General features: G+C 36.3%; 1 protein-coding gene and 1 pseudogene across 10 annotated transcripts in view; one reads left to right on the top strand and one right to left on the bottom strand.

Moving 5' to 3' along the window:
- Window positions 1–24,833, top strand: part of LOC112832926 (dihydrofolate reductase pseudogene) — a 73,390-nt pseudogene that overhangs the window by 9,202 nt on the left and 39,355 nt on the right.
- Window positions 1–24,833, bottom strand: part of TRIM69 (tripartite motif containing 69) — a 63,209-nt gene that overhangs the window by 2,786 nt on the left and 35,590 nt on the right. For 3 of the 10 annotated variants that reach the window (XM_073876937.1, XM_025883563.2, XM_025883562.2), the window contains exons 2-6: window positions 11,981–12,457; window positions 11,071–11,166; window positions 8,254–8,487; window positions 7,479–7,501; window positions 7,272–7,396 (exon numbers count right to left, since the gene is read on the bottom strand). In XM_073876937.1, the coding sequence (XP_073733038.1) occupies window positions 7,272–7,396; window positions 7,479–7,501; window positions 8,254–8,487; window positions 11,071–11,166; window positions 11,981–12,307 (805 nt within the window). In that variant the 5' untranslated portion in view covers window positions 12,308–12,457. Of the gene's footprint in view, window positions 1–7,271; window positions 7,397–7,478; window positions 7,502–8,253; window positions 8,496–11,070; window positions 11,167–11,980; window positions 12,458–21,750; window positions 21,824–24,833 lie in introns of those variants that run through there. The other 7 variants (XM_025883561.2, XM_073876934.1, XM_073876936.1 and 4 more) reach the window with 7 other exon arrangements.

Raw genomic sequence — 24,833 nt, 5'->3', positions numbered from 1 at the left:
TTAACTCCTCAAAGACTTTTTTCTGGCTAATATCAAAAATAGCATGTTCATCTATCCATCACTATTTGTACCCTTTTCCTACTTCATTTTTTCTCATGAATACTTACTTACTGAATGTACCTTGTTTGATTTGCTTGGCAATGGTTATCACTATGTGAAATTATTTACTGTTTCATTATCCATTTCCTCCACTAGAATGTAATCTCTGGGAGGGTGGGGACTTTATCTGTTTTGTTTCCTCACATACCTTCAAAATTTGGAATTGTTCATAGGCATTCAAGTAACTATTTATTAAATAAACAAATGAACTTCAGAGTTCCGTCTGAATCCTTGACACCCAACTAATTCCACCATGCCTCATCTTCCTGTTCTCCTTGGCCAAAACCCATAATGTAGACCCTTCCAGTGATTTATCCCCTGATGTGCTCTTATCCCCATTATTCTGTTCTTTGCTTCCTCTGCCTTCACCCATCCTCCCACTGCTCCCACCCATCCCTTTCCACTCTGCCCTTTAGAACTCCCTCCCTAAATAACTCTCCTGCATCCTCGCTTTACAGAATTCTCTCATCACCTTCTTACTGTAACAGAAGTCTGACTGGTTGTTCTCCAAAAAAATACAACTTGAAAAGTTCATGAGACTATTTTCTAAAAGAGCCAGAGATCCAGGAGCTACCACTGCCACTTCTAGACCCCTACTCAAAGCCTTATCCTCATGTAAAAATCACTCTTCTTTTGAGGCTCTTGTCATTCCATCTCATATTATACTCTATCTCTATTTGATGTTATTATGTACAGACTTCCTCATTATACTCTCTGTACTTTGCGTTAACTTTACTCCACTACCCCAACTCCAGCCCATCATCCCAAGTGATTTCACTATCTTTTGGATATAGCCATTTTTCCATTCTTGCTTTCTTGATTTTATTGCTAGTGACTTTTGACTTCATTACGTTTCAGCTGTCCATATTAATGACCACATTCTGGACCTTGTAGTCATTGGGAACTATTCATTCTCTAAAATCTTAAACTCACATATCCCATTCTCTTACATTTTATTTTCTCACTCTCATCTCCCTACAGCCATTACTTGACTTCATTAACAACTCTGGTCCCTTATTTCTCCTTATTATCCTAATCTGGCTGCTTCCTGGCTTAAAATCCTTCCCTAAACCACTTAGCATTGGCAATTTTATTGCCAATAACCTTATCACTTTTATCCTTGTATCTGCAGCATCTGCCATGCAACTCTCCAACCCTGGATCTATCTAGCTATCAAAATTCACATGCTAATTCCTGACCATTGCAGGAGGAAAATCACAAAATTATACATGTAGATATTACTGCAGATTCATTATTTCCACTCTGTGCTTGACCATCAGCACTGCCTAGAACTCCTGTATTTCCCAATCAGACCCTCTCCAGTTCCTCACAACAGCAATTTCAGACCTGCAGTTCCCTCCTCAAACTTCTATTCCATCACTTCCTTCCTTATTGCCAGGCAGATGACTTCACCTCCTGCTTCACAAAGAGACTATAGTACATCTTATAGGAATCCCTCAATTCTTCCCACTCATTCTGCAAGCTCCATCTGATAAAATTGTTTGCCTCTACCATTTTATCTCCTCTACATTTTCAGAGGAAACTGAGGAAAGTCAATACCTCTCTCTGCTAGATCTCACTCACTCTTCCCTACTTCTACCAGTTATCCCCTGTCTTATACCATTGGTTTCTGCCTTTCTATAGGCTGTTTTCCTTCACTGTGTTTTAAAAAGTTCTCTTTTGGAGTGCCTGGATGGCTCAGTTGGAAGAGCATGTGACTCTTGATGTGGAGGTCATGGGTTTGAGCCCCACGTTGGGTGTAGAGATTACTTAAAATAAATAAAATGTTTTTAAAAGTCTTCTTTTGACTCTGTTGCCACATTCACATCTTCCCTTTTAGTGAAGCTTCTCTAGTGAGTGATCTATTCACTTTACAACTGCTTCATTCCAAATCACTCCTGAACCCTTCATAATATAACTTCTAAACACACACTCTTTTAAAATTGCCCAACTGAAAGATAACCACACACACCAGTACACTCATAGTCCTAGCAGCCAAAGTATATTAAGAATTTATACAACTTATACAACTGCATAGGAAAAGATATTTGCAAATGATATATCCTCTAAGGGGTTAATTTCCAAAATATATAAAGAACTTAGACAACAACAAAAAAACAATCCAATTTAAAAAATGGGCAGAGGACCTGGATAGACATTTTTCCAAAGAAGACCTACAGATGGCCAACAGACACATGAAAATATGCTCAACATCATTAAGCCTCAGAGAAATGCAAATTAAGACCACCTTACACCTGTCAGAATGGCTAGAATCAATAACATGAGAAATAACGAGTGTTGGAAGATGTGGAGAAAATGGAACTCTCGCGTACTGTTGGTGGGAATGCAAATTGGTGCAGCCACTATAGAAAACAGTATGTTTCCTCAAAAAATTAAAAATAGAATTACCATATGATCCAATAATTCCACTACTGGGTATTTACCCAAAGAATGTGAAAACACTAATTTGAAAAGATATATGCACCCCTATGTTTATTGCAGCATTATTTACAATAGCCAAGATATGGAACCAACCTAAGTGTCCATTGGTAGATGAATGGATAAAAAAAGAGGTGGTATATATACAGTGGGATATTACTCAGCCATAAAAAAGAATGAAATCTTGCCATTTGCAACAACATGGATGGATCTAGAGGATGTAATGCCAAGTGAAATAAGTCAGTCAGAGAAAAACACATACCATATGATTTCACCCCTATGTGGAATTTAAGAAACAAAACAAAAGAACAAAGAAAAAAGAGACCAGAGAACCTTTTTTTTTTTTTAAAGATTTTATTTTTAAGTAATCTCTACACCCAACATGGGGGGCTTGAACTCACAACCCTGAGATCAAGAGTTGCATGCTCCACCAACTAAGCCAACCAGGTATCCCAAGAAAACAGACTCTTAAATACAGAGAACAAACTGGTTGTTGCCAGAGGGGTGATGGGTGGGAGAATGAATGAAATAGATAAAGGGGATTAAGAGTACACTTATCTTATCTTAATTAGCACTGAGAAATATATGAATCATTGAATCATTTTATTGTATACCTGAAACTAATACAACACACGATATGTTAATTATCGTGAATAAAAAAAATAAGATTGCCCTTACCAAAGTCCCAATTCCTGTTAAAAATATCTCTTTCCAATCATTTTCTTTTTTTTCTTTTTTCTTTTTTCTTAGAGCGGGAGAGAGACGGTGGGGGGTCAGGGGGTAAAAGGGGAGAAGGAGAGAGAGAATCTTAAGCAGGCTTCACGCCCAGTGTGGAACCCAAAAGCAGAGCTTGATCTTACAACCCTGAGATCAAGACTTGAACGAAAATCAAGAGTTGGATGCTTAACCAACTGAGCCACCCAGTTGGGTGGTACCTCTCCATTCATTTTCTAAATTGGTCTTCCCGTTTGGTATGAGTGACTGCTCCCTTCTTTTTGACAGTCTCTCCTTAGATTCTGTGTCAACTTCATTTCCTGGTTTTCCTCTTACCTCTTTTGCCAAAATTCCTCAATCTTTTTGGGAGGCTTCATTGCCCTTTATTTATTTTTATATAAGATGCTCCCTCCCTAACTGTATGTTCTCACTTTTCTTGGGAAATCTCATTTACAACAATAGCTTCAGCCACCCCATCTATTCTGATTATTCCAGCCCTGGCCTCTCTTCTGAGCTCCAGTTAGAATAGTTACCCATTTGAATATATTCACTTAGTTTTCCTATAGGTCCTTCAACACAACATGGCCAAAATTGAACTCAACCCCCTCCAAAATCTGTATCTCCTATAGCTCTATCCTTGACATTACCTTTCTCTATCCCCTACTACCAACTCCTGTCCAGTGTATTTCAGCTTCTGAAATTCTGTCTCTAGAATCTATTCTTTATTTTCCATTCGCGTTCCTATGCCTTTGGCTTAGCTCTTAATAACTTTTCACCTAGGTAGCTGGTATAGACTCTGCTGTGGTCTTTTAGCCTCTTCTTCCTGAGAACAGAAACTGTGTCTTTTATTTCTATATCCATTGAATCCAACTTAGTGCTTAGCACATAGTAGGCTCTCTGTAAGAGTGTGTTGAATGAATGAATGAACTTCAGTAATATTGTACTGATACATGACTAAAAGAAATATATTAAAGTGTTTTACAATGGATCGTGGATCACCACATCAAAAACTAATGTGATGTATTGTATGGTGACTAACATAACATAATAAAATTAAAAAAAATAAAATGTTTTAAATTGAATTACTTTCTACACTGGAATTGATAAAACTACAACCAGCAGGCCAAATGTGGCCTGATGCCTGTTTTGTAAATAAATTTGTATTGAAAACATTAATTGAAATTGAACACATTAACAGTCATTCATTTACACATTGTATGTGGTTGCCATTTCACTGCAATGACAGTTAAGTAGTTAAGTTTTGTGGAAACATACAACCCACAATACCTAAAATATTTACTATCAGGCCATTTATTAAAAAAGAACCAGCCTCTGCCCTGAATCAGTAGCTTCTATTATAAGGCAGGAATGGAGAAAATATGAGCCTAAAGAATAAACAAAAATCTAGAAATAAAAGTATGAAGTATATTTTACCAAGGTTTGACCAAAGTTACATTATTAGTAAAATAGCCATAGATTAAATGAATCTCATTTGATTTTCTTAGATGTAGACTTATACCAAAAATAAAAATCAGTTTGTGCTTTAAATGATTGCTAGAAATGAACTTTGATTTTACAGGGTGAAGAATACAAGAAGAAAAACTTAATGTGATCTGAACACTGCTAGAATTTGCAGAGTAGAGTAACACAGAAGAGGGGGCTATACAAAGATTTTCAAATATCTACAAAGGGATTCCCTTAAGGCTGTACTGATGTGCAGTGAAACTAATTAGGGCCAGTGAAAGAATCTCTAGAAAGCAGTCGGCTGAACAATTTCTAGAGCTCACACAAGTCTGGCAATAGTTTTCAATCCTGCCAGCCATAATGGGAAAATGTTGTAATATGTGGAACATCAGGCAGAATACTCAGAAGGGTATTACATTAGGAAATGGGCTAAGTTAGCCCTAGATTAAAGACTGCTCTTGAACCACTCTAGCAAAGCTTAAACACCTCAACAAAGCTTAAAGGAAGTGTCAAAAGGAAAAGGGTTATTTAACTACATGCCAAAGTTAAATCCAGTAGAGCTTAAAGGATTACAACAAGATCCAGTGAACAACAATGTAAAATTGATCATGTTTGGCATTCAATACCAGCCAGAAGAAACAAATCTCCCATGCAGAAGAATTCCAAATAATTTATGTAGATACTCCACACTCCTTAAGTGCGGGCTGTGCATAGTGACTTCCTTCCAAAGTGTAAAGGGGTGAGGGAGTAACTTTATAGTGGGAAACCTGACAAACACTACCTCAGCTAGGACAGATGGTATGAGTAAAAACAAATACCAAGGTGCTAGATTTAAACCCAATCATATTGATAATAACATTAAATGTCAGTGGTCAAAACGCCTCAATTAATTAAGGGATTGTCAGATTGGATAAAAAAAAACACAAGGCTTTACATGCTAGCTACATAAAGTGCACTTAAAATATAAAAACACTAATAAGTTAAAAATAAGATGATGGAAAAAGATTCACTGTGCTGTGATATATCCATAAAACATGATTATTGATATATGCAACAACATAAGTAGATCTCAAAAAGCATTATGCTAAGTGAAAAAAGCTGGACACAAAAGATTACATAAGGTATGATTCCATTTATATGAGAGTTTAGAAAACTGAAGTGAAATAAAGCAGATCTGTGAGTGTTAGGGGCTAGGGAGAGAATGAAGGAACTGACTACAAAAGGATATGCAGGAATTTTGGGGGTGATAGAAACTTTTAGAGATGTTTGCAGAAGTTGATATATTTGTCAAAACTCATCAAATTGTACACTTAAAATTGGCAAATTTTATTCTATGTTAATTAAACCTCAGCAAAACTGTGTTTTCAATGTCAGTTACTTGGAAAATTTGTTAACAGGAACAAATTTGTGATTTTCATTAAATCAGTAACTACAAACAATAATAATAATGATTCTATGTGAATTAAAAATATATTTAAAAACTTTATTTAGAAGTTTATTTTATAAATATTATTTAGATGGGGCGCCTGGGTGGCTCAGTCGTTAGGCGTCTGCCTTCGGCTCAGGTCATGATCCCAGGGTCCTGGGATCGAGCCCCGCCGCATCGGGCTCTCTGCTCAGCGGGAAGCCTGCTTCTCTCTCTTCCACCCCCCCACTTGTGTTCCCTCTCTTGCTGTCTCTCTCTCTCTGTCAAATAAATAAATAAAATCTTTAATAAGTATTATTTAGAACTTTATGTTCTTGAATTGTCATTTGTGTTCTTTTCTCCTGCTCAGTCCCTTGGTATCTGCAGGATAAACAAAAACTTGTGTCCTTATTCGGCACATCTATTGAAATTATTGGTTTTCTTTTGAAGCACTGAAGATCTCTAAACAGTCTCCTAAAAAGTTATACTCTAAAGTCGGACAGGGAGACGAACCATGAGAGACGATGGACTCTGAAAACCAAACTGAGGGTTCTAGAGGGGAGGAGGGTAGGGGGATGGGTTAGCCTGGTGATGGGTATTAAAGAGGGCACATTCTGCATGGAGCACTGGGTGTTATGCACAAACAATGAATCATGGAACACTACATCAAAAACTAATGTAATATATGGTGATTAACATAACAATAAAAAATTTTTTAAAAAGTTATACTCTACATTATGAACACCAAACACAAGAGGATCTATAAAGACTCTATTATATACAAGAGTATGTACAGTAACCTCCTCGTTCAGGACAGAGAAGCCCAGGGATTTATAGAACTGATTTAGAAAAACGGGATAAAATAACTGGTTGTCACATTTGATAGAACAATGAAACAAAATCATAGGCTGAGAAGTAATTCTCACATCAGACTCTATTTACCAGTGAGAAGTCATAAATTCTTAGGTCATGGTACCAGAAGAAATTCAGTCATACTGACTGAAGTCATACCATAGTCTTCTTTTGGCTAAACTCCACCCTTCCCCCATCCCAAACTCTAGAGTACTAATTAGGGCCACAGAAGAGATTCCACAGAAGGAGCATAGATTCCTGGGAGACCCAGGAACCAATAACCACTACCCATTGATACCTGGAGAGAGAGAAAACTGCATTTCCCTCCACATCATGTATTGGATGGGACCTTTGTACAGGCCTGGGTTCAGCTTTCTGGAGATAAACTCTCTGGGCATCAGCACCTTCATTCCTTGTTCCAAGCTGCAGGGGACATAAATCATTTAGTCTTAGACATCCTCCAGGGACTGAGGGAAAGATACTAATTCCATACAGAAACACTTACCTATCCAAGAGAGATGAGATATCCTAGAAGAGGAAAGGAGTAATAAAGAAGTTAGATGCCTGCTTATCAACACCAGAAATTTCTTTGGTGATACTGGCCACCACGAGAATTTGACCGTAAATACTAGGATCCTGCACAGATGTCCCCATTCCATCACCACCAACTCTTCCCATCCTCCACATGCCTTTTCTGATCAGGTATCCTTCATCTAACCCAGGACTAAACTGGCTTTATCTTATTCTGATTTTCTAGAGTTCCCTTTTACATGGAACAAGAGAAATTAATAGGCTGTTTCTGCCTATACTGCTACATGGTTTCAATAGAAAACCACTATAGGTCTTCCAGTCCCAAAGCCACTTTTCCTTACTCTGACTAAGTAAACTTCTGATTGCTGAGGTGATAATCAATGACACTTTAGAAGTTAAGCTTCAGGTAATAAAGACTGGCAAACACCTTTCAAACAAAATTGAAAGCCAGTCTAAGATACAACTCAGGTTGCAACATTCTTATTTTTGAGAAATAAACCTTCAAAGTTCTTTATGAATAAAAAAATATTAATAGATACCATTATTAATGGCATTATCTTTTTTAGGAGGGTGAAAGTAAAGCTTCCTATTGAGTGTAAGGCAAAAGTAGCCTGCTTTTCTCCCAGAGACTCTAAAGAGCACTACAGTAAGTTTTCCCCCCCTCCTGGTGGGGAAAAGCTGCTTCTACAGCTTTCTAACCCTCTTCCCCCCACTAGTATACCCATAATTATGTTGATAGGGAGTCTCACTTTGAGAAAGTCGAAGGGATTCTGCTGTTCCATCCGTGCCTGGATGCTCACCAACATCTCCTTGGCTAGGAGACACTGTTCCTGAAGCTGGCTCAGATTCAGCTCCATCTCCTCATTCAAGGCTTTCCCCTCTTCTCGGAGCTCATTTAAAATGTTCTTTTCTTTGCTGTGCAGGAACTGATGTAGCTTTAGAAACTCCAAGGAGATGTGTTGCTGCAGATGTAGCTTGTTTTCCTGGAAACCTCCATGATCATCACCATGGTAATTACTGAGACTAGCACTTGGGGATGGGGGCCCACACCACCAGTACTCATACAATTTGGGAAATACCTTAACAGGAAGATGCATTAAAATCACTCTTGAGTATTATCACTCAACCATACTAAATAGTAGGAGTCCTTTGGGAGACTTACTTTGTTTTTCTCAGTTTAATAATAGTTCGGGAATGAAATACTCAAAAGTGGTCTCTAGGTACCTATTGCAATACTGGGGGTGGTAACCAATGCCATATTAAATAAGGCTGTGGGGTTAAACATTCTAGAATGAATGATAGTACCCTCCTACCCAGAAGTGATGTCTACCAAGTGATGCTGTTAAACTGGGGCCATAAGAAGGCTGAAAGAACTATTCTTATCTAGAAATGAAAGCTGGGGGGATGCCACTTCCACTGCCAGGACAATATAGAAGAAACAGTAGATGGGCAATGTCTGAAGCACTGAAATTGATAACTGCTATACCCCTTTCTTAAGGTACTGCGACATCCTGAGGGGTGAACCTTCTGACATCCAGGCTTCTCAGATCCTTATCCTCCTCATTTCTAGTGATCTCCACCTTTATCTACTCATTCTCTTAACCACCCAGGACTTTATCATCCCCAGCAATTTCACCAAAACTAACTTCTTATGCTCATTTACTCAGGTACTTCTATTGCAACAATTCCTGGGTCTCATTGAAACCTCTTACTCATTGACCCCTTCCATTTCTGTTCATCATTTTCTGTCTCCATGTCTCCTCTTATCCAGCTTGGATTTTATGGTCCATCATTATAATGGCACTCTTAAAATTCACTCTATTCTCTAGCTCACATTTTTCCAGTTTTCCTTTTACCTATTTCATCACTATTTCTCTTATTTTTTTGTTCTGTCTCCTTTAACCAAGCTCTAAATATTAGAGTTATTTGATATTCTGTCCTGGGCTCTTTCCCGTTCTCATTCTACATTCTCTTTTTAGGTAATATCCTCTCCTTCCACAGATTTAAATCAATCTCTGTGCTGACTTCTTATTTCCAGACTGAGCTCCAGATTCCTGTATCTAACTGTCTATTTGACATCTCCACTCACCCCTCACATCTAATCAGTCACCACATCCAGGTTATTTATTTATTTATTTTTTTTATCTCCAAAGCATATGCTGAAGCTGTTTGTTTCTCTCTACCTCTGCTGCCTCTCTAGTCCAAGCCACCATCATTACTCTCTGGGATCACTGCAATAGCCTTCTAATATTATCCTTGTCATTGTCTCTCTTCACACAGCCACTAGACTCATATTTTCAAAATGAAATGAAATCATATCCTATTTAAAACCTTTAATGGCTTCTTATCCATAGGAAGTTCAAATATCCTATTGTTATCTACAAGGGCCTACATAATTGGACTCATATCTACCTCTTCAGTCTCATCTTGCATACCATGATCCAATTTTATTGGCCTTCTCTCTGTTTAACATAGCAATTAGCTTCCTATCTCAGGACTTCTCCAAATGCTCTTTGCTCACATAGAACATTCTTCTCCAGGCCACTTCCTTCATATTCCCCTCAACCAGTTCACTTGGCTAAGTTACTTATCCTTCAATTCTCAATTTTTAATGGGTGATTTCTTCAGAGAATACCCCCCCTCTAGCCTAAATTAGTTCTTCATGTATATGTTCTTATGATACCCTTTATTTTCATTTATACTAATTATCACAGTTGTCATTTTATTGCTATTAATGGGATTACTTAATCCCATTAATCTGTCTCCCACCCTAGTGTAATATGGTATCTAGTGTAATACCTTACCGACTCAATAAATAATTTTTGAGTGAATGAATGTTGACTGTAATAGCTGAACGGGGAACTCTTACAACAGAAACAACATTCTCTGGAGACATTATCTCCACCTATCCTTCTTCTTTCCCTCATTGTACATATTTCTTCTTCCAGATGCCAAAAGCCAGAGAAGATTCTCCTCCATAGAATAATTAGTGAGGAAATAGAACCCCCAATTTAGCCCCATAACCTATGGACTGCTTTACCAAGTTTCTGGCTATTAATGTTCTACTAGAGCTCCTGTGAAGCTCTAGGCAATAGTTTATTTAGTTTGGGGGAAGCTAGGAAAGATCACATTGAATGGTAAAAAACCAGCAGTCCAAGAGACCTTCAATCAGAGGTAGCCTGGTTATAAACCCAAAGAAAAGAAAGGTATTTCTCTGGACATAACAATCTTTAGTGGATTTTTCTGATAAATCCCTTATTTTGTCATATATAAAGGGAAAGATTAGACAGATCTCAACCTCAGAACAATCACCTAGTGATTGAGCCATCAGAAGCATCAGCATGTAACAGGAAAGGTCAGTCTCCTCTCTCTGTTGATCAACCACTGAGAACTTATTTCCCTCCTATATTTCTTTCCACCCTACAGTGTCTACTTTCTAATTCTATAGCCCAGGTGCCATTTAGTGTATTGATAATATACGTACAGGCACCTTTCTACTCATATAGCTGAAGTTACAAGGAAGGTGTTTCAGTTCTATCTCATAACCCCTCTACCCTGCTTCTCACCTTGTAAGCAGCTATAGCATCTTTCTGCATATTCTTCAGGGACTGAAGTTCTTTCAGGGTTGCCTCCAGTTGACCTTGATGGATGGTGAGCTCCTTCTGGGGATACCACATAGAATTAACCCACACTAACTTGGGAGATGAAGGACCATAGGGCTATCTCTCCTAAAGGCCCAGGGTGTGAGGAGAAAAGGTGAGCTATTGCTGCAAGTCTTTCCTTTCCCCTAAGTCATAATTCCTGTCTCTTCTAAGAATTGTAAGGAAAATAAAAAGCAGCAGAAAAGCTTAGTTTTATGCTCTTATGAGCTTACTACAGGGGTTTGAAGATGATAACTCTACATTTTTTACTCTAGTTATACCATTCTCACTAACTATACTTTTACTTACATTGTTATCATTTAGGATGCTCATTTCTTTCTTCTGCCCATTCAAATGCAAATGATTACCCAACTCAAGCTTTCATTCACCATACATCCCCTATTTCAGTTTTCTCTAATCTTCTTTGAAATTCTAAATATTTATGAATTACAAATGTTACAAAATTTAGCTCTCATTAGTAGACTATCTTGCTTCTGTTGTTTTATTCATTTTAAACTTGACTAAATTTCAAGAATTTTATAACAAGAGCAATATCTTGTACATCTGTATTCTACACAGCATCTAGCAGAGTGCTGTCATGGCAGGGTATAGGTAAATAAATATTTGATTGATTGAGGGAGTAGGCCAGAGATACTCCACTGCTCCTTTCTTATAATCAGCAACTCTAGAAAAGAACTTTGCAAGATATGTTGTATTTTCTGAGCTTACTAATAATCATCTGAATAAAGAGGTGGGGTTGAAAGAGAGAAGAAACCCTACAAAAGATTTTTCCCAGCTTTCCTAAGGTATTATTCAAGACCCAGGGCTCACCCACCATGAAGAAACGGACAGCATCAGAGATCTGCAGGAAATCTTTAGACTGCCCCACAGATAACCGAGCATCTTTGCACTGAAAGCAGATCAGTTTCCCATCTGGCTTACTGAATAGTTTCAGGTTCTCTCCATGCTCTGGGCACTGTGGATGGCCCTTGAGTAAAGGTAGCTTCTTAATCTTCTCTACCAGCTTCTCAAGTACCAGGTTGAACGTACAGTTGCTATATTGACATACCATCTTACACTCAGGGCAGAATGTTTCTTTTGCTTGCTGCTTCCAAAAGTTTTGGATACAGGCCTGGCAGAAGTTGTGGCCACAGCTTAGCATCAATGGATCACAGAACCAATCATTACACAGTGGGCAGTGTAGCTCCTTAGTAATATCTTGTATCTGCACTTTAGAGGGTATCTGGGTGATCAGATCATGCACTTCCCCATAGTTGCCTGGGTCGATGTTGGAGGAGGGTCTGGAAGATACCTTTGGGAAAGAACAACTAAATAAGTTTCTCTTTCTTGCTGCCCATTTCAGCACTCCAGGAGAGTGGGCTCCATTCTTAAAGGAGCCGAGAATAGGTGCAGCCACAGTAAAAGCACCAATCTCCTCTTTGAAAGTGATCTGATAAAATCATCATTTTCAAACGTTATTTCTACTCCCAACACTATTTAAACTTTAGTGGAGAGCTAAGGCAGAAGAAAGAGTACACAAACTAAGAATGCTTTTTGTTGTACAGTCTTCTTTCCACCCACTTTCCCCATGTATTAGTTAAAAGTTTTACTTTCAACTTTTGTTCTACTAGTTATTACTTTTTTGTTTTGTTTTCTAGAAGTCATATACAAAGAATTGGAAGATCAGTCAGGTTCCTCAGTGATATAATATCACCAACCATAATATCATCCACACTTTTCCTCCTCCTTTTTAAAGAACACATTACAGAAATAACATACATATAGAAAAATGCAGAATCATGCATACAACTCAATGACTTTTCACAAAATGAACACATCCGTGTAATCATCACCCTGAACAGGAAATGGAAAACTACCAGCATTCCAGAAGTCCCCCATATGCCTGCTTCAAGTCACTATCCCTCATCAAGGTTGACCCCTATCTTGACTTCCAATACTATACACTAGTTTTGCCTATTTTTGAATTTTATATAAATGCAACCATGCACTATTTATTCTTTTGTTGCTGACTTCTTTTATCAACCTTACATTTGTGAGACTTTTACATATTATTCTTTGTAATTGTAGTCCATTCATCCTCATTGCTGTATAGTATTACATTGTGTAAATATACCATAATTTATTTCTCCATTCTACTGTTGAAAGACTTTTGGGTAGTTATCAGTTTCAGGCTATTATAAATAGTGTTGCTGAGAACATTCCAGCTCATATATATATATACACATATATATATAAATACAAGTGTGTGTGTGTATATATATATATATATGGATTTGTTTTGCTTTCTTTGTTCAGCATAACTTTTGAGATTCATCTGTGTTGATACACATAACTGAAAGTCATTCATTTTCACTTCCATATAATAATCTATTGATGAAAATTTATTTACTCATTTTACTGTTGATAGCCAGTTGGACTGTTTTGGTGTTTTGCCATACAACCAACGCTACTATGAATATTCTTTCACATGTTTCCTGGTATATATATATATAAGGGTTTTTCTAGGTTATTTAATGTTAAACCAACTTTTCTTTCCTGGAGCTAACCTATCTTGATCATGATATATGTTTTATGTATTACTAATGTATTACTAGATTTAGTTTGGTAATGTTTTATTTAGGATTCAACCTCTATGTTCATGACTCAGATTGCTTTTAATTTTATTTTCTTAAACCATCCTTGTCTGGTTTTCTTATCTAAGTTATATTAACTGCATAAAATTAATTGGGAAGTGTACCTTCTTTTTCTCTTCTCTGAGTTTGTGTAAAAATAATAGAATTATCTGTTCCTTGAGTATTTGGCCAAGTTCACCAGCATAACCTCTGGGATTGATGCTTTTTTTTTTATTTTGCATTATCTGGAAGTACTGATTTACCTCTTGAATAGTTATGGGATCATTTAGATTTTCTATATTTTTCTGACACAGTTATGGTAATTTATATTTTTCTGGGAGTTTACTTTGCCTAAGTTTATAAATGTATTGGTATAAAACTGTATTCTCTTATTATCTTTTTATTGTGAGATATAGATACATAAGAGTATATGAAGCATTTATATATTTTTTAAATAATAATAACAAAGCAATACTTTGTAATTACTACCCAGGTTAAAAAGTAAAAAACTAATTGCCAATACCTTTGATGACCCCTGTGTGTTCTTTTCCAATTGCATGTGTCTCCTTTTTTCTCATAGCCAATATTCTGCCTTTTGACTTGAACATTACTATACTTTTCTCTATTATTTCATCATCTGTGATTGCATCCTTAGCTAATACAGTGTTTAGTTTTTTCTTCAGTTTTGAACTTTATGTAAATGGAATTATACTGTATGTATTTTTCTGTAACTTGTTTTCTTTTTTTTTTTAACATTATGTTCGCAAGATTAATCCATGGAGAACCCATGCAACTGTTCCTTTTCAATTATATATAGTATTTCATTATGTGCATATACCACAACATATGCATCCAGTCTACTGTTAGTAGACATTCATTTCAATTTTTCTGACTACTATACACAATACTTTTAATAATATTCTTGTATGTGTCCCTTTGTGAACATGTATAAGAGTTTCTCTAGAACCTATACCTAGAAATAGAATTGCTAGATCATGAGATATGCATCTCTTCTCCTTTACTAGATAATACCAAACTGTTTGCCAAAATAAATGTAGCGATTTACACTCCAGTAGCAGAGAAGGAGGATTTTGGTTATTCCACAGCCTCTTCAACACTTATTGTTGTCAGATTTTCTAATTTTTGCCAAACCAGCAGATGTGTAATTGTATCTCAGTAGAGCTTTAATTTGCATTTCTTAGATTACTAATGCAGTTTAACATTTTTTCACGTTAGTGGATCCTCTTTTGTTAAGAGAAGAAATGTCTAAGTCTTGCTCATTTTTCTAATGAGTTGTCTTTTCCTTACTGACTCAGAGTAGTTCTCTATATATTCCAGATAGTTGTCCTATTTCTTAAATATTTATGTATTTATTTATTTAAGAGAGAGAGAGAGAGAGAGAGTGTGGGGGGTACAGAGGGAGAGAGTCAAGCAGACTCCTGGCTGAGTGTGGAGCTGGCTGCAGGGCTCAATCCCATGACCCATGAGATCATGACCTGAGCCAAAACCAAGAGTTCAACACTTAACCGACTGAGCCACCCAAGCACACTGATACTAGTCCTATTTTGGTTACTTGGGTTATAAATATCTCCTTCCATCGCTCAGTACATGGCTTATATTTTCACTCCCATTATAGTGTCTTCCCAAGAATAGAAGTTCTTAATTTTAGTGTAATTCAATTTATAAATATCTACTTTGTATTTTGCCTAGATTAAAGATGAGTCCCTCCAGGGAATATTTATGTTTACTTCTTGAAGATGTAAGTTACTACCAACCATCCACCATTTTATGTTAATTTTATTGGTTTCAAGTCTCTAGATCATAGGGAGATTGTAAATTTTACACCTACTCCTGTATGAGGGCAAACTGTGGTTAAAAATTCTCAAGGGAGACTCTTATTTTTCACTCAGACCCCAAATCAAGATAGTTAGGATTCTTTATTATCTCTCATTTCCACTCCTTCACCAAGGCTGTAGCTCTTCAAATGTCCCAGCTTTATTCAAAAGTCTCAGGTCCAACTCCTTACCTCGTGCAGGTCTAAGGATTGTTAAATCGAGTTTTCCTGAGTCTCAGTAACTCTAACCTACCTTGATGCTTTTCAGTTCTATATACTTTTTTTTACTTTGGAATTTCTCTTTACTTTCTTGTACACTCCAGTATGCATGCCAAAGGATGTTTGTTACATCTTAACTGACATTTCTGGGTGTTTTATAGTGGTAGGTTTTCCAGAAAAAATGGTTAACAGCAGGGTTGGCTGGCTGGCACAGTTGGTAGTATGGGACTCTTGATCTCGGGTTGGGAGTTTGAGTCCCATGTTGGGTATGGAGATTATTTCAAAATAAAATCTTAAGGGTGCCTGTGTGGCTCAGTTGTTAAGCGTCTGCCTTTGGCTCAGGTCATGATCCCAGGGTCCTGGGATTGAGTCCCACATGGGGCTCCCTGCTCAGTGGGAAACCTGCTTCTCCCTCTCCCACTCCTGCTGCTTGTGTTCCTGCTCTCGCTGTCTCCGTCTCTGTCTCTGTCAAATAAATAAATAAAATCTTAAAAAAAAAATCATTCACAGTATTGCCTGAAATGGAACTTGAAGAGTATATCTTCAAGCATTTCTTTTTTGTTTTTAAAGATCCCAGATCCCAGGACCCTGGGATCATGACCTGAGCCGAACGCAGACGCTAAATGACTGAGCCACTCAGGCGCCTCTCTTCAAGCATTTCTTAAGAAAGGGTGAATGGGGAGTATATTCCATTGGAATAATTTCACTTCTAGTAATAATAGCCTGATTTCGTCCTGTCATTTGAATGATAGTTTGTATAGATTTCAAATTTTAGGTTCCAAACGTTTTCCTCTCAGTAGTTTATGGGCATTTTCCATTATTTGCATTTAATGTTGCAGATGAGAAATTCAGTGTCAGTTTAATTCTAATTTATTTTAGGAATGAGTTTCTTTCCCTCTACAAATGTGTAGGATTCTCTTTTTATCTTTACATTCAAAATTTTTAGCAGATGACTCTAAGTTTATTTCTCTTTTCAGTATTTCTCAGTATTAAGTGACCTTTTCAGCCCTAATCAGTTAAAACATTATTTAGCTAAAAAAAATTATCAGATCATTTTTATTTAACTTTATTGGTTATTTCTTCCTTTTTATCTTCTGTTTTCTTCCTTTAGAGTTTACACTAGATGGACATTAGATTTACTACATCTAACTTCTGTGTTTCTTAATTTTTCTCTAAAGCTTCTTTTTTGCTTTGTTTACGTCTCAGGAGAATTTTTAAATTTGATATTTTAACTCACTAATTTGCTTTGGGCTGCATTAGTTCTGATATTCAACCCTTCCACAGAGCTGTTTTTGGCTAGAAGGCAATAATGTTTTTAATTTCAAGACTGCTTTCTTGTTCTCTAGATACTCTAGACAGGATGAATTTGTTCTCTTTAATTTCTATTAAGATGTAGATGAGATTTTTAAAATTCTCTTTTATTTCCTGCACTAACTTTGTTTCTTTGGTGGTTATTTGTTCTGCTTATGTAACTTGAGACTTCTCTTTCATATTCCTAGGATTTCTCAAATTTCTGATGATTCTTGGGTATCCATCTTTATAAATGAGAGCCTAGATCTATTAATATTGAAGTTCTGTGGTCTCTTTGGCATACTCGAGGAAGTTAATGCAGTGGCAGACTTAAATGAATCAGATGGGATGTGCCTAGATATAAACATCTCTATAGGGTGTGAAGGTTCCGCTTGTGTTGTGGAATTTCAAGTTCTCTGGAGCACTGTCCTGTTTTATTTCCAGCTTTCACTCCCATAATGATAGCATACTCATGCTTTATTCAGTGAGAGGGTCTTGGCCAGCTATACCTGGAGCTGACCCAAAGCCTGAATTGGTCCATCTTTGTTAATCTCTCAATTAATACTTATCTGACTTCTCCTTGGCCTCATTCTGCTGTGAGGATAAGTGACTGAATTTAGAGTTTTTACAGAATTTTGTCAAGATTCAACACTTCAGCATCTTTTCTTTTTCTAGCGTTGTACTATAGATTTTTCAACTGTTTGTTTTCTATACCACTAAATCCTATTTTCTTTATATTATGCAAAAATTCCATTTTTGGTCTGCTGCTAGGCTATTCCCTGTGTTCTAGCACCATTATATTCTTTGGTATATATACTTTATGAATTTTTATGGGATTTTGACAAGGTGGACAAGTATGTACAGACTGTCATTTTGAGCTGGTAGTCCAAAGTAATACACTGAAATTTTTAAATTGGAATATAGCTGACATACAGTATTATATAGGTTCAGGTGTACAACATAGTGATTCAACATTTATATACATTATTAAGTGATCACAGTAAACCTAGCTACCATCTGTCACCATACAAATTTGTTACACATTATTAACTATATTCCCTATTCAGTACATTGCATCCCCAGATCTTATTTATTTTGTAACTGGAAGTTTGTACCTTTTATTTTATTTTATTTTTTTAAGATTTTATTCATTTATTTGACACAGAGAGAGAGAGATCACAGCAGGCAGACAGGCAGGCAGAGGTAGAAGGAGAAGCAGACTCCCCACTGAGCAGGGAGCCCAATACGGGGCTTGATCCCAGGACCCTGGGATCATGACCTGAGCCAAAGGCAGACTCCTAACTGACTGAGCCACCCAGGCACCCCAAGTTTGTACCTTTTAATCACCTTCTCCTATTTTGCCCGTCCCTTCATCTCTCTCCCCTCTGGTAACCACCAGATTGTTTGCTGTATCTATATGCCTGTTTCTATTTTGTTTTGCTTGTTCATTCGTTTTAATTTTTACATTCCACATATAAGTGAAGTCATACAGTATTTGCCTTTTTCTGCCTGATTTATTTCATTTAACATATCTCTAAGTTCATTCATGTCACAAATGGCAAGATTTCAGTCATTTTTATGGCTAAGTAGCATTCCATTGTGTATGTATGTATGTATACATCCATTTGTATGTATGTATCTACACATACATACAAATATATATATATACATATACATATATATAAATATACATATCATATCTTTATCCATTCATCCGTTGATAGACCCTTAGGTTTTGTCCATATCTTGGCTATTGTAAATAATGCTTTCATGCACATAAGGATGTACTTATCTTTTTAAATTAATGTTTTTGTTTTGTTTGGCTAAATACCCAGAAGTGGAATTGCTGGATCATGTGGTGTTTGTATTCTAAATTTTTTGAAGAAACTCCATACTGTTTTCTAGTGGCTGTACAAATTCACATTATCACTAATAGCGCATGAGGGTTTTCTTTTATCCACATCTTCACTAACACTTGTTATTTCTTGTCTTTTTCATGCTAGCCATTCTGACCGGTATGAATGATATCTCATTGTGGTTTTGATTTGCATTCCCCTGTTAATTAATGGTAATGAGCATCTTCTCAGATAATGAGAGGGCATCTGTATGTCTTCTTTGGAAGAATGTCTATTCAGGTTCTATGTCCATTTTTTAATTGTATTGCTTGTTTTTTCTTTTTTCTTTTTGGTGTTGAGTTATTTGAGTTCTTTATGTATTTTAGATAGTAACCTCTTATCAGATATATCATTTGCAAATATCTTCTCCTATTCAGTAGGTTTTCTTTTCATTTTGTTGATGGTTTCCTTCACTGTGAAAAAGCTTTTTAGTTGGATATAGTCCAAATTGTTTGTTTTGGCTTTTGTTGCCCTTGCCTGAGGAGACATATCCAAAACAATATTGCTAAGACTGATGTCCAAGAGTTTACTGACTATGTTTTATTTGAGGAGTTGTATGGTTTCAGGTATTACATTTAAGTTTTAATCCATTATGGGTTTATTTGTGTATGGTATAAGAAAGTGGTCCAGTTCCATTCTTTTGCACATTAGCTGTCTAGTTTTCCCAACACCATTTAATGAAGAAACTGTCTTTTCTCCATTGTGTATGCTTGACTTCAATTAATCATCATAGATTAATTGACCATGTAAGCATAGGTTTATTTCTAGACTCTCTTCTGTTCCATTGATATATATGTCTATTTTTTGGTGCCAATACCATACTGTTTTGATTAATGTAGCTTTGTAGTATAAGTTAAAATCTGGGACTGTGTTATCTCCAGCTTTGTTCTTTCTAAGACTGCTTTGGCTATTAGGGGTCTTTTGTGGTTCCATACAAATTTTAGGATTATTTGTTCTAGTTCTATAAAAAATGCTATTGGTATTTTGATAGTTTTTTTTTTAAGATTTTATTTATTTTTTTGACAGAGAGAGAGAGAGACAGCAAGAGAGGGAACACAAGCAGGGGGAGTGGGAGAGGGAGAAGCAGGCTTCCTGCTGAGCAGGGAGCCCAATGTGGGGCTCGATCCCAGGACCCTGGGATCATGACCTGAGCCAAAAGCAGACACTTAATGACTGAGCCACCCAGGTGCCCCAGTATTTTGATAGGTATTACATTGAATTTGTAGATTGCTTTGGGTAGTATGGATATTTTAACCATATTAATTTTTTTAATTTCATGAGCACAATATAGCTTTCTATTTGTGTTATCTTCAGTTTCTTTCATCAGTGTCTTATAGTTTTCAGAGGATAGGTCTTTAAACTCTTTTGTTAAATTTATTCCTAGGTATTTTGTATTTTATTCTTTTTGGTGCAGTTGTAAATGGGATTGTTTTCTAAATTTCTCTTTCTGCCACCTCATTATTAGTGTATAGAAACACAATAGATTTCTGTATATATGTATGTATATATAATTATGTAATATATGTAATCCTACAACTTTACTGAATTCATTTATTATTCTAATAGCTTTTGAAGGGGTCTTTAGGGTTTTCTATGTATAGTATTATGTCATCTGCAAATAGACAGTTTTACTTCTTCCCTACCAATTTGGATGCTTTTTCTTTTTCGATTGCTGTGGCTAGGACTTCCAGTACTATATTGAATAAAAGTAGAAAGAGTAGACATCCTTGTATTGTTCCTGATCCTAGAGGAAAGCTTTCAGCTTTTCACCATCAAGTATGGTGTTAGCTGTGGGTTCGTCATATGGCTTTTATTATGTTGAGTCACGTTCCCTTTACACTGGTTTTGTTGAGAGTTGTTATTGGGAATGATGTTGAATTTTGTCAAATGCTTTTTCTGCACCTGTTGAGATGATCATATGATTTTTAATCCCTCACTTTGTTAATGTGGAGTATCACATTGATTGATTGGTGGATATTGAACCATTCTTGCATTCCTGGAATAAATCCCACTTGATCATGGTGAATGTTCCTTTTAATGTATTGTTGAATTTGGTTTCCTACCATTTTGTTGAGTATTTTTGCATCTATGTTCATCAGGGATATTGGCCTGTAATTTTCTTTTTATATAGCATCTTTATCTGATTTTGGTATGAAAGTTCACATAATGAATCTAGAAGCATTTCTTCCTCTTCAATTTTTTGGAATAGTTTGAAGATAGGTATTAACTCTTTTTAAAATATCTGGTAGTATTTATCTATGAAGCTATCTGGTCCTGGATTTTTGTTTGTTGGGAGTTTTTTGTTTTGCTTTGTTTTGTTCATTCAATTTCAATACGAGTAAACAGCCTGGACAGATTTTCTGTTTCTTCCTGATTTAGTCTTGGAAGATTGTATGTTTCTAGGAATTTTTTTTAATTTTTATTTTAATTCAATTAATTAACCTATAATGTGTTATTGGTTTCAGTTCTGTGGTTCATCAGTCTTATTTAATACCCAGTGCTCATTACATCCATGCCCTCCTACTGGGAATTTACCCCAAAGATACAAATGTAGTGATCTGAAGGGGCACCTCACCCCAATGTTTATAGCAGCAATGTTCACAATAGTCAAACTATGGAAAGAGCAGAGATGTCCATCAACAGATGAATAGATAAAGAAGATATGGTGTGTGTGTGTGTGTGTGTGTATATATAATGGAATATTACTCAGCCATCAGAAAGGACAAATACTTACCATTTACACTGACTTGTGTAGAATCAACCTTGTACTCCAGGAATAAATCCCACTTGGTCCTGGTGAATAATCCTTTTAATGTACTGTTGGATCCTACTGGCTAGTATTTTGATGAGAATTTTTGCATCCATGTTCATCAGGGATATTGGTCTGTAATTCCCCTTTTTAGTGGGGTCTTTGTCTGGTTTTGGGATCAAGGTAATGCTGGCCTCATAAAATGAGTTTGAAAATTTTCCTTCCATTTCTATTTTTTGGAACAGTTTCAGAAGAATAGGTATTAATTCTTCTTTAAATGTTTGGTGGAATTCCCCTGGGAAGGCATCTGGCCCTGGGCTCTTGTTTGTTGGGAGATTTTTGATTACTGCTTCAGTTTCCTTGCTGGTTATGGGTCTGTTCAGGTTTTCTATTTCTTCCTGTTTCAGTTTTGGTAGTTTATACATCGCTAAGAATGCATCCATGTCTTCTAGATTGCCTAATTTGTTGGCATATAGTTGCTCATAATATGTTCTTATAAGTGTTTGTATTTCTTCGGTGTTGGTTGTGATCGCTCCTCTTTCATTCATGATTTTGTTGATTTGGGTCATTTCTCTTTTCTTTTTGATGAGTCTGGCCAGGGGTTTATCAATCTTACTAATTCTTTCAAAGAACCAGCTCCTAGTTTCGTTGATCTGTTCTACTGTTCTTTTGGTTTCTATTTCATTGATTTCTGCTCCGATCTTTATTATTTCTCTTCTCCTACTGGGTTTAGGCTTTATTTGCTGTTGTTTCTCCAGCTCTTTTAGGTGTAGGGTTAGGTTGTGTATTTGAGAATTTCCTTGTTTCTTGAGAAAGGCTTGTATTGCTATATACTTTCCCCTTAGGACTGCCTTTGCTGCATCCCAAAGATTTTTAACAGTTGTGTTTTCATTTTCATTTGTTTCTGTGAGTTTTCTAAATTCTTCTTTAATTTCCTGGTTGACCCATTCATTCTTTAGTAGGATGCTCTTTAGCCTCCATGTATTTGAGTTCTTTCTGACTTTCCTCTTGTGAATGAGTTCGAGTTTCAAAGCATTGTGGTCTGAAAATATGCAAGGAATGATCCCAATCTTTTGGTACTGGTGGAGACCTGATTTGTGACCCAGAATGTGATCTGTTCTGGAGAATGTTGCATGTGCACTTGAGAAGAATGTGTATTCTGTTGCTTTGGGATGGAATGTTCTGAATATATATGTGAAGTCCATCTGGTCCAATGTGTCATTCAAAGTCCTTATTTCCTTGTTGATCTTCTGCTTGGATTATCTGTCCATTGCAGTGAGGGGGTTGTTAAAGTCCCCTACTATTATTGTATTATTATCAATGTGTTTCTTTGATTTTGTTAATTGGCTGCTCCCATGTTAGGGGCATAAATATTTACAGTTGTTAGATCTTCTTGTTGGATAGACCCTTTAATTATGATATAGTGTCCTTCCTCATCTCTTATTACAGTCTTTGGTTGAAAATCTACTTTGTCTGATATAAGGATTGCCATCCCAGCTTTCTTTTGATGTCCATTAGCATGATAAATGGTTTTACACCCCCTCACTTTCAATCTGGAGGTGTCTTTGGGTCTAAAATGAGTCTCTTGAAGATAGTATATAGATGGGTCTTGCTTTTTTATCCAATCTGATACCCTGTGTCTTTTTTTGGGACATTTAGCCCATTTACATTCAGAGTAACTATTGAAAGATATGAATTTAGTACCATTGTATTACCTGTAAGGTGACTGGTACTGTATATTGTCTGTTCCTTTCTGGTCTATGTTACTTTTGGGCTCTCTCTTTGCTTAGAGGATCCCTTTTAATATTTCTTGTAGGGCTGATTTGGTGATCACAAATTCTTTTACTTTCTCTTTGTCCTGAAAGCTTTTTAATACTTCTCCTATTTTGAATGACATCCTAGTTGGATAAAGTATTCCTGGCTGCATATTTTTCTCATTAACACCCTAAATATATCATGCCAGTCCTTTCTGGCCTGCCAGGTCTCTGTGGATAGGTCTGCTGCCATTCTAATGTTTCTACCCTTGTAGGTTACAGACCTCTTGTCCTTGGCTGCTTTCAGGATTTTCTCTTTGTATCTGAGATTTTTAAGTTTCACTGTTATATGTTGGGATGGTGACCTATTTTTATTGATTTTGAGGGGGGTTCTCTGTGCCTCCTGGATTTTGATGCCTGTTTCCTTCCCCAGATTAGGGAAGTTCTCTGCTATAATTTGCTCCTATATACCTTCTGTCCCCCTCTCTCTTTCCTCTTCTTCTGGCATCCAAATTATTCTAATATTGTTTTGCTTTATGGTATCATTTATGTCTCAAATTCTCCCCTCATGATCCAGTAGTTTTTTATCTCTCTTTTTCTCAGCTTCTTTATTCTCCATTTAGTCTTCTGTATCACTAATTCTCTCTTCTGCCTCATTTATCCTAGCAGTTAGAGCCTCCTTTTTTTTATTGCATCTCATTAATAGCCTTTTTGATTTCGACTTGGTTAGATTTTAATTCTTTTATTTCTCCAGAAAGGGATTCTCTAGTATCTTCTATGCTTTTTTCAAGCCCAGCTAGTATCTTTATATAGTTATTCTGAACTCTAGTTCCAACATCTTACATATGTCCATACTTTTATGTTCCTGGTAGTCAGCACTACCTCTTGTTTTCTTTTTTGAGGTGAGTTTTTCCATCTTGTCATTCTGTCCAGAGAAGAATAGATGAACAAGAGAACAGAATACTAAAATGGCAAAAACGACCACAGAGAAATATACACTAAACAAATCGGAAGAGACCTGAAACCAGGAGAAAAAAAAAAAAGAATATAATCAGATAGGTGAGCAGAATGGAGCAATACACTGGATTCTGTGTGTATTTTGGTCTGTTTTTTAGAAAACTAGATCCCAAAATTGTAAAGAAATAAAAACTTATATATGTACAAAAATAAAATTAAATGCAATGAAAAGATAGAATGTAACTGTAAAAATGGAAATAAAACACAAGAAAAAAACAAAAGCAGGAAAAAAAACCCCAACAACAACAACAACAAAAGGAAGGAATATAAATAAACAGGTGGACAGAACAGAGCAAT

The sequence above is a fragment of the Callorhinus ursinus genome, unplaced genomic scaffold (genome assembly GCF_003265705.2).
Source record: "Callorhinus ursinus isolate GAN/ISIS: 27379988/994484 unplaced genomic scaffold, GSC_fseal_2.0 scaffold25, whole genome shotgun sequence".
Lineage (NCBI taxonomy): Eukaryota > Metazoa > Chordata > Mammalia > Carnivora > Otariidae > Callorhinus > Callorhinus ursinus.
The sequence above is the reverse complement of the archived record's forward strand: the minus strand, read 5'-3'. Positions and strand labels throughout refer to the sequence as shown.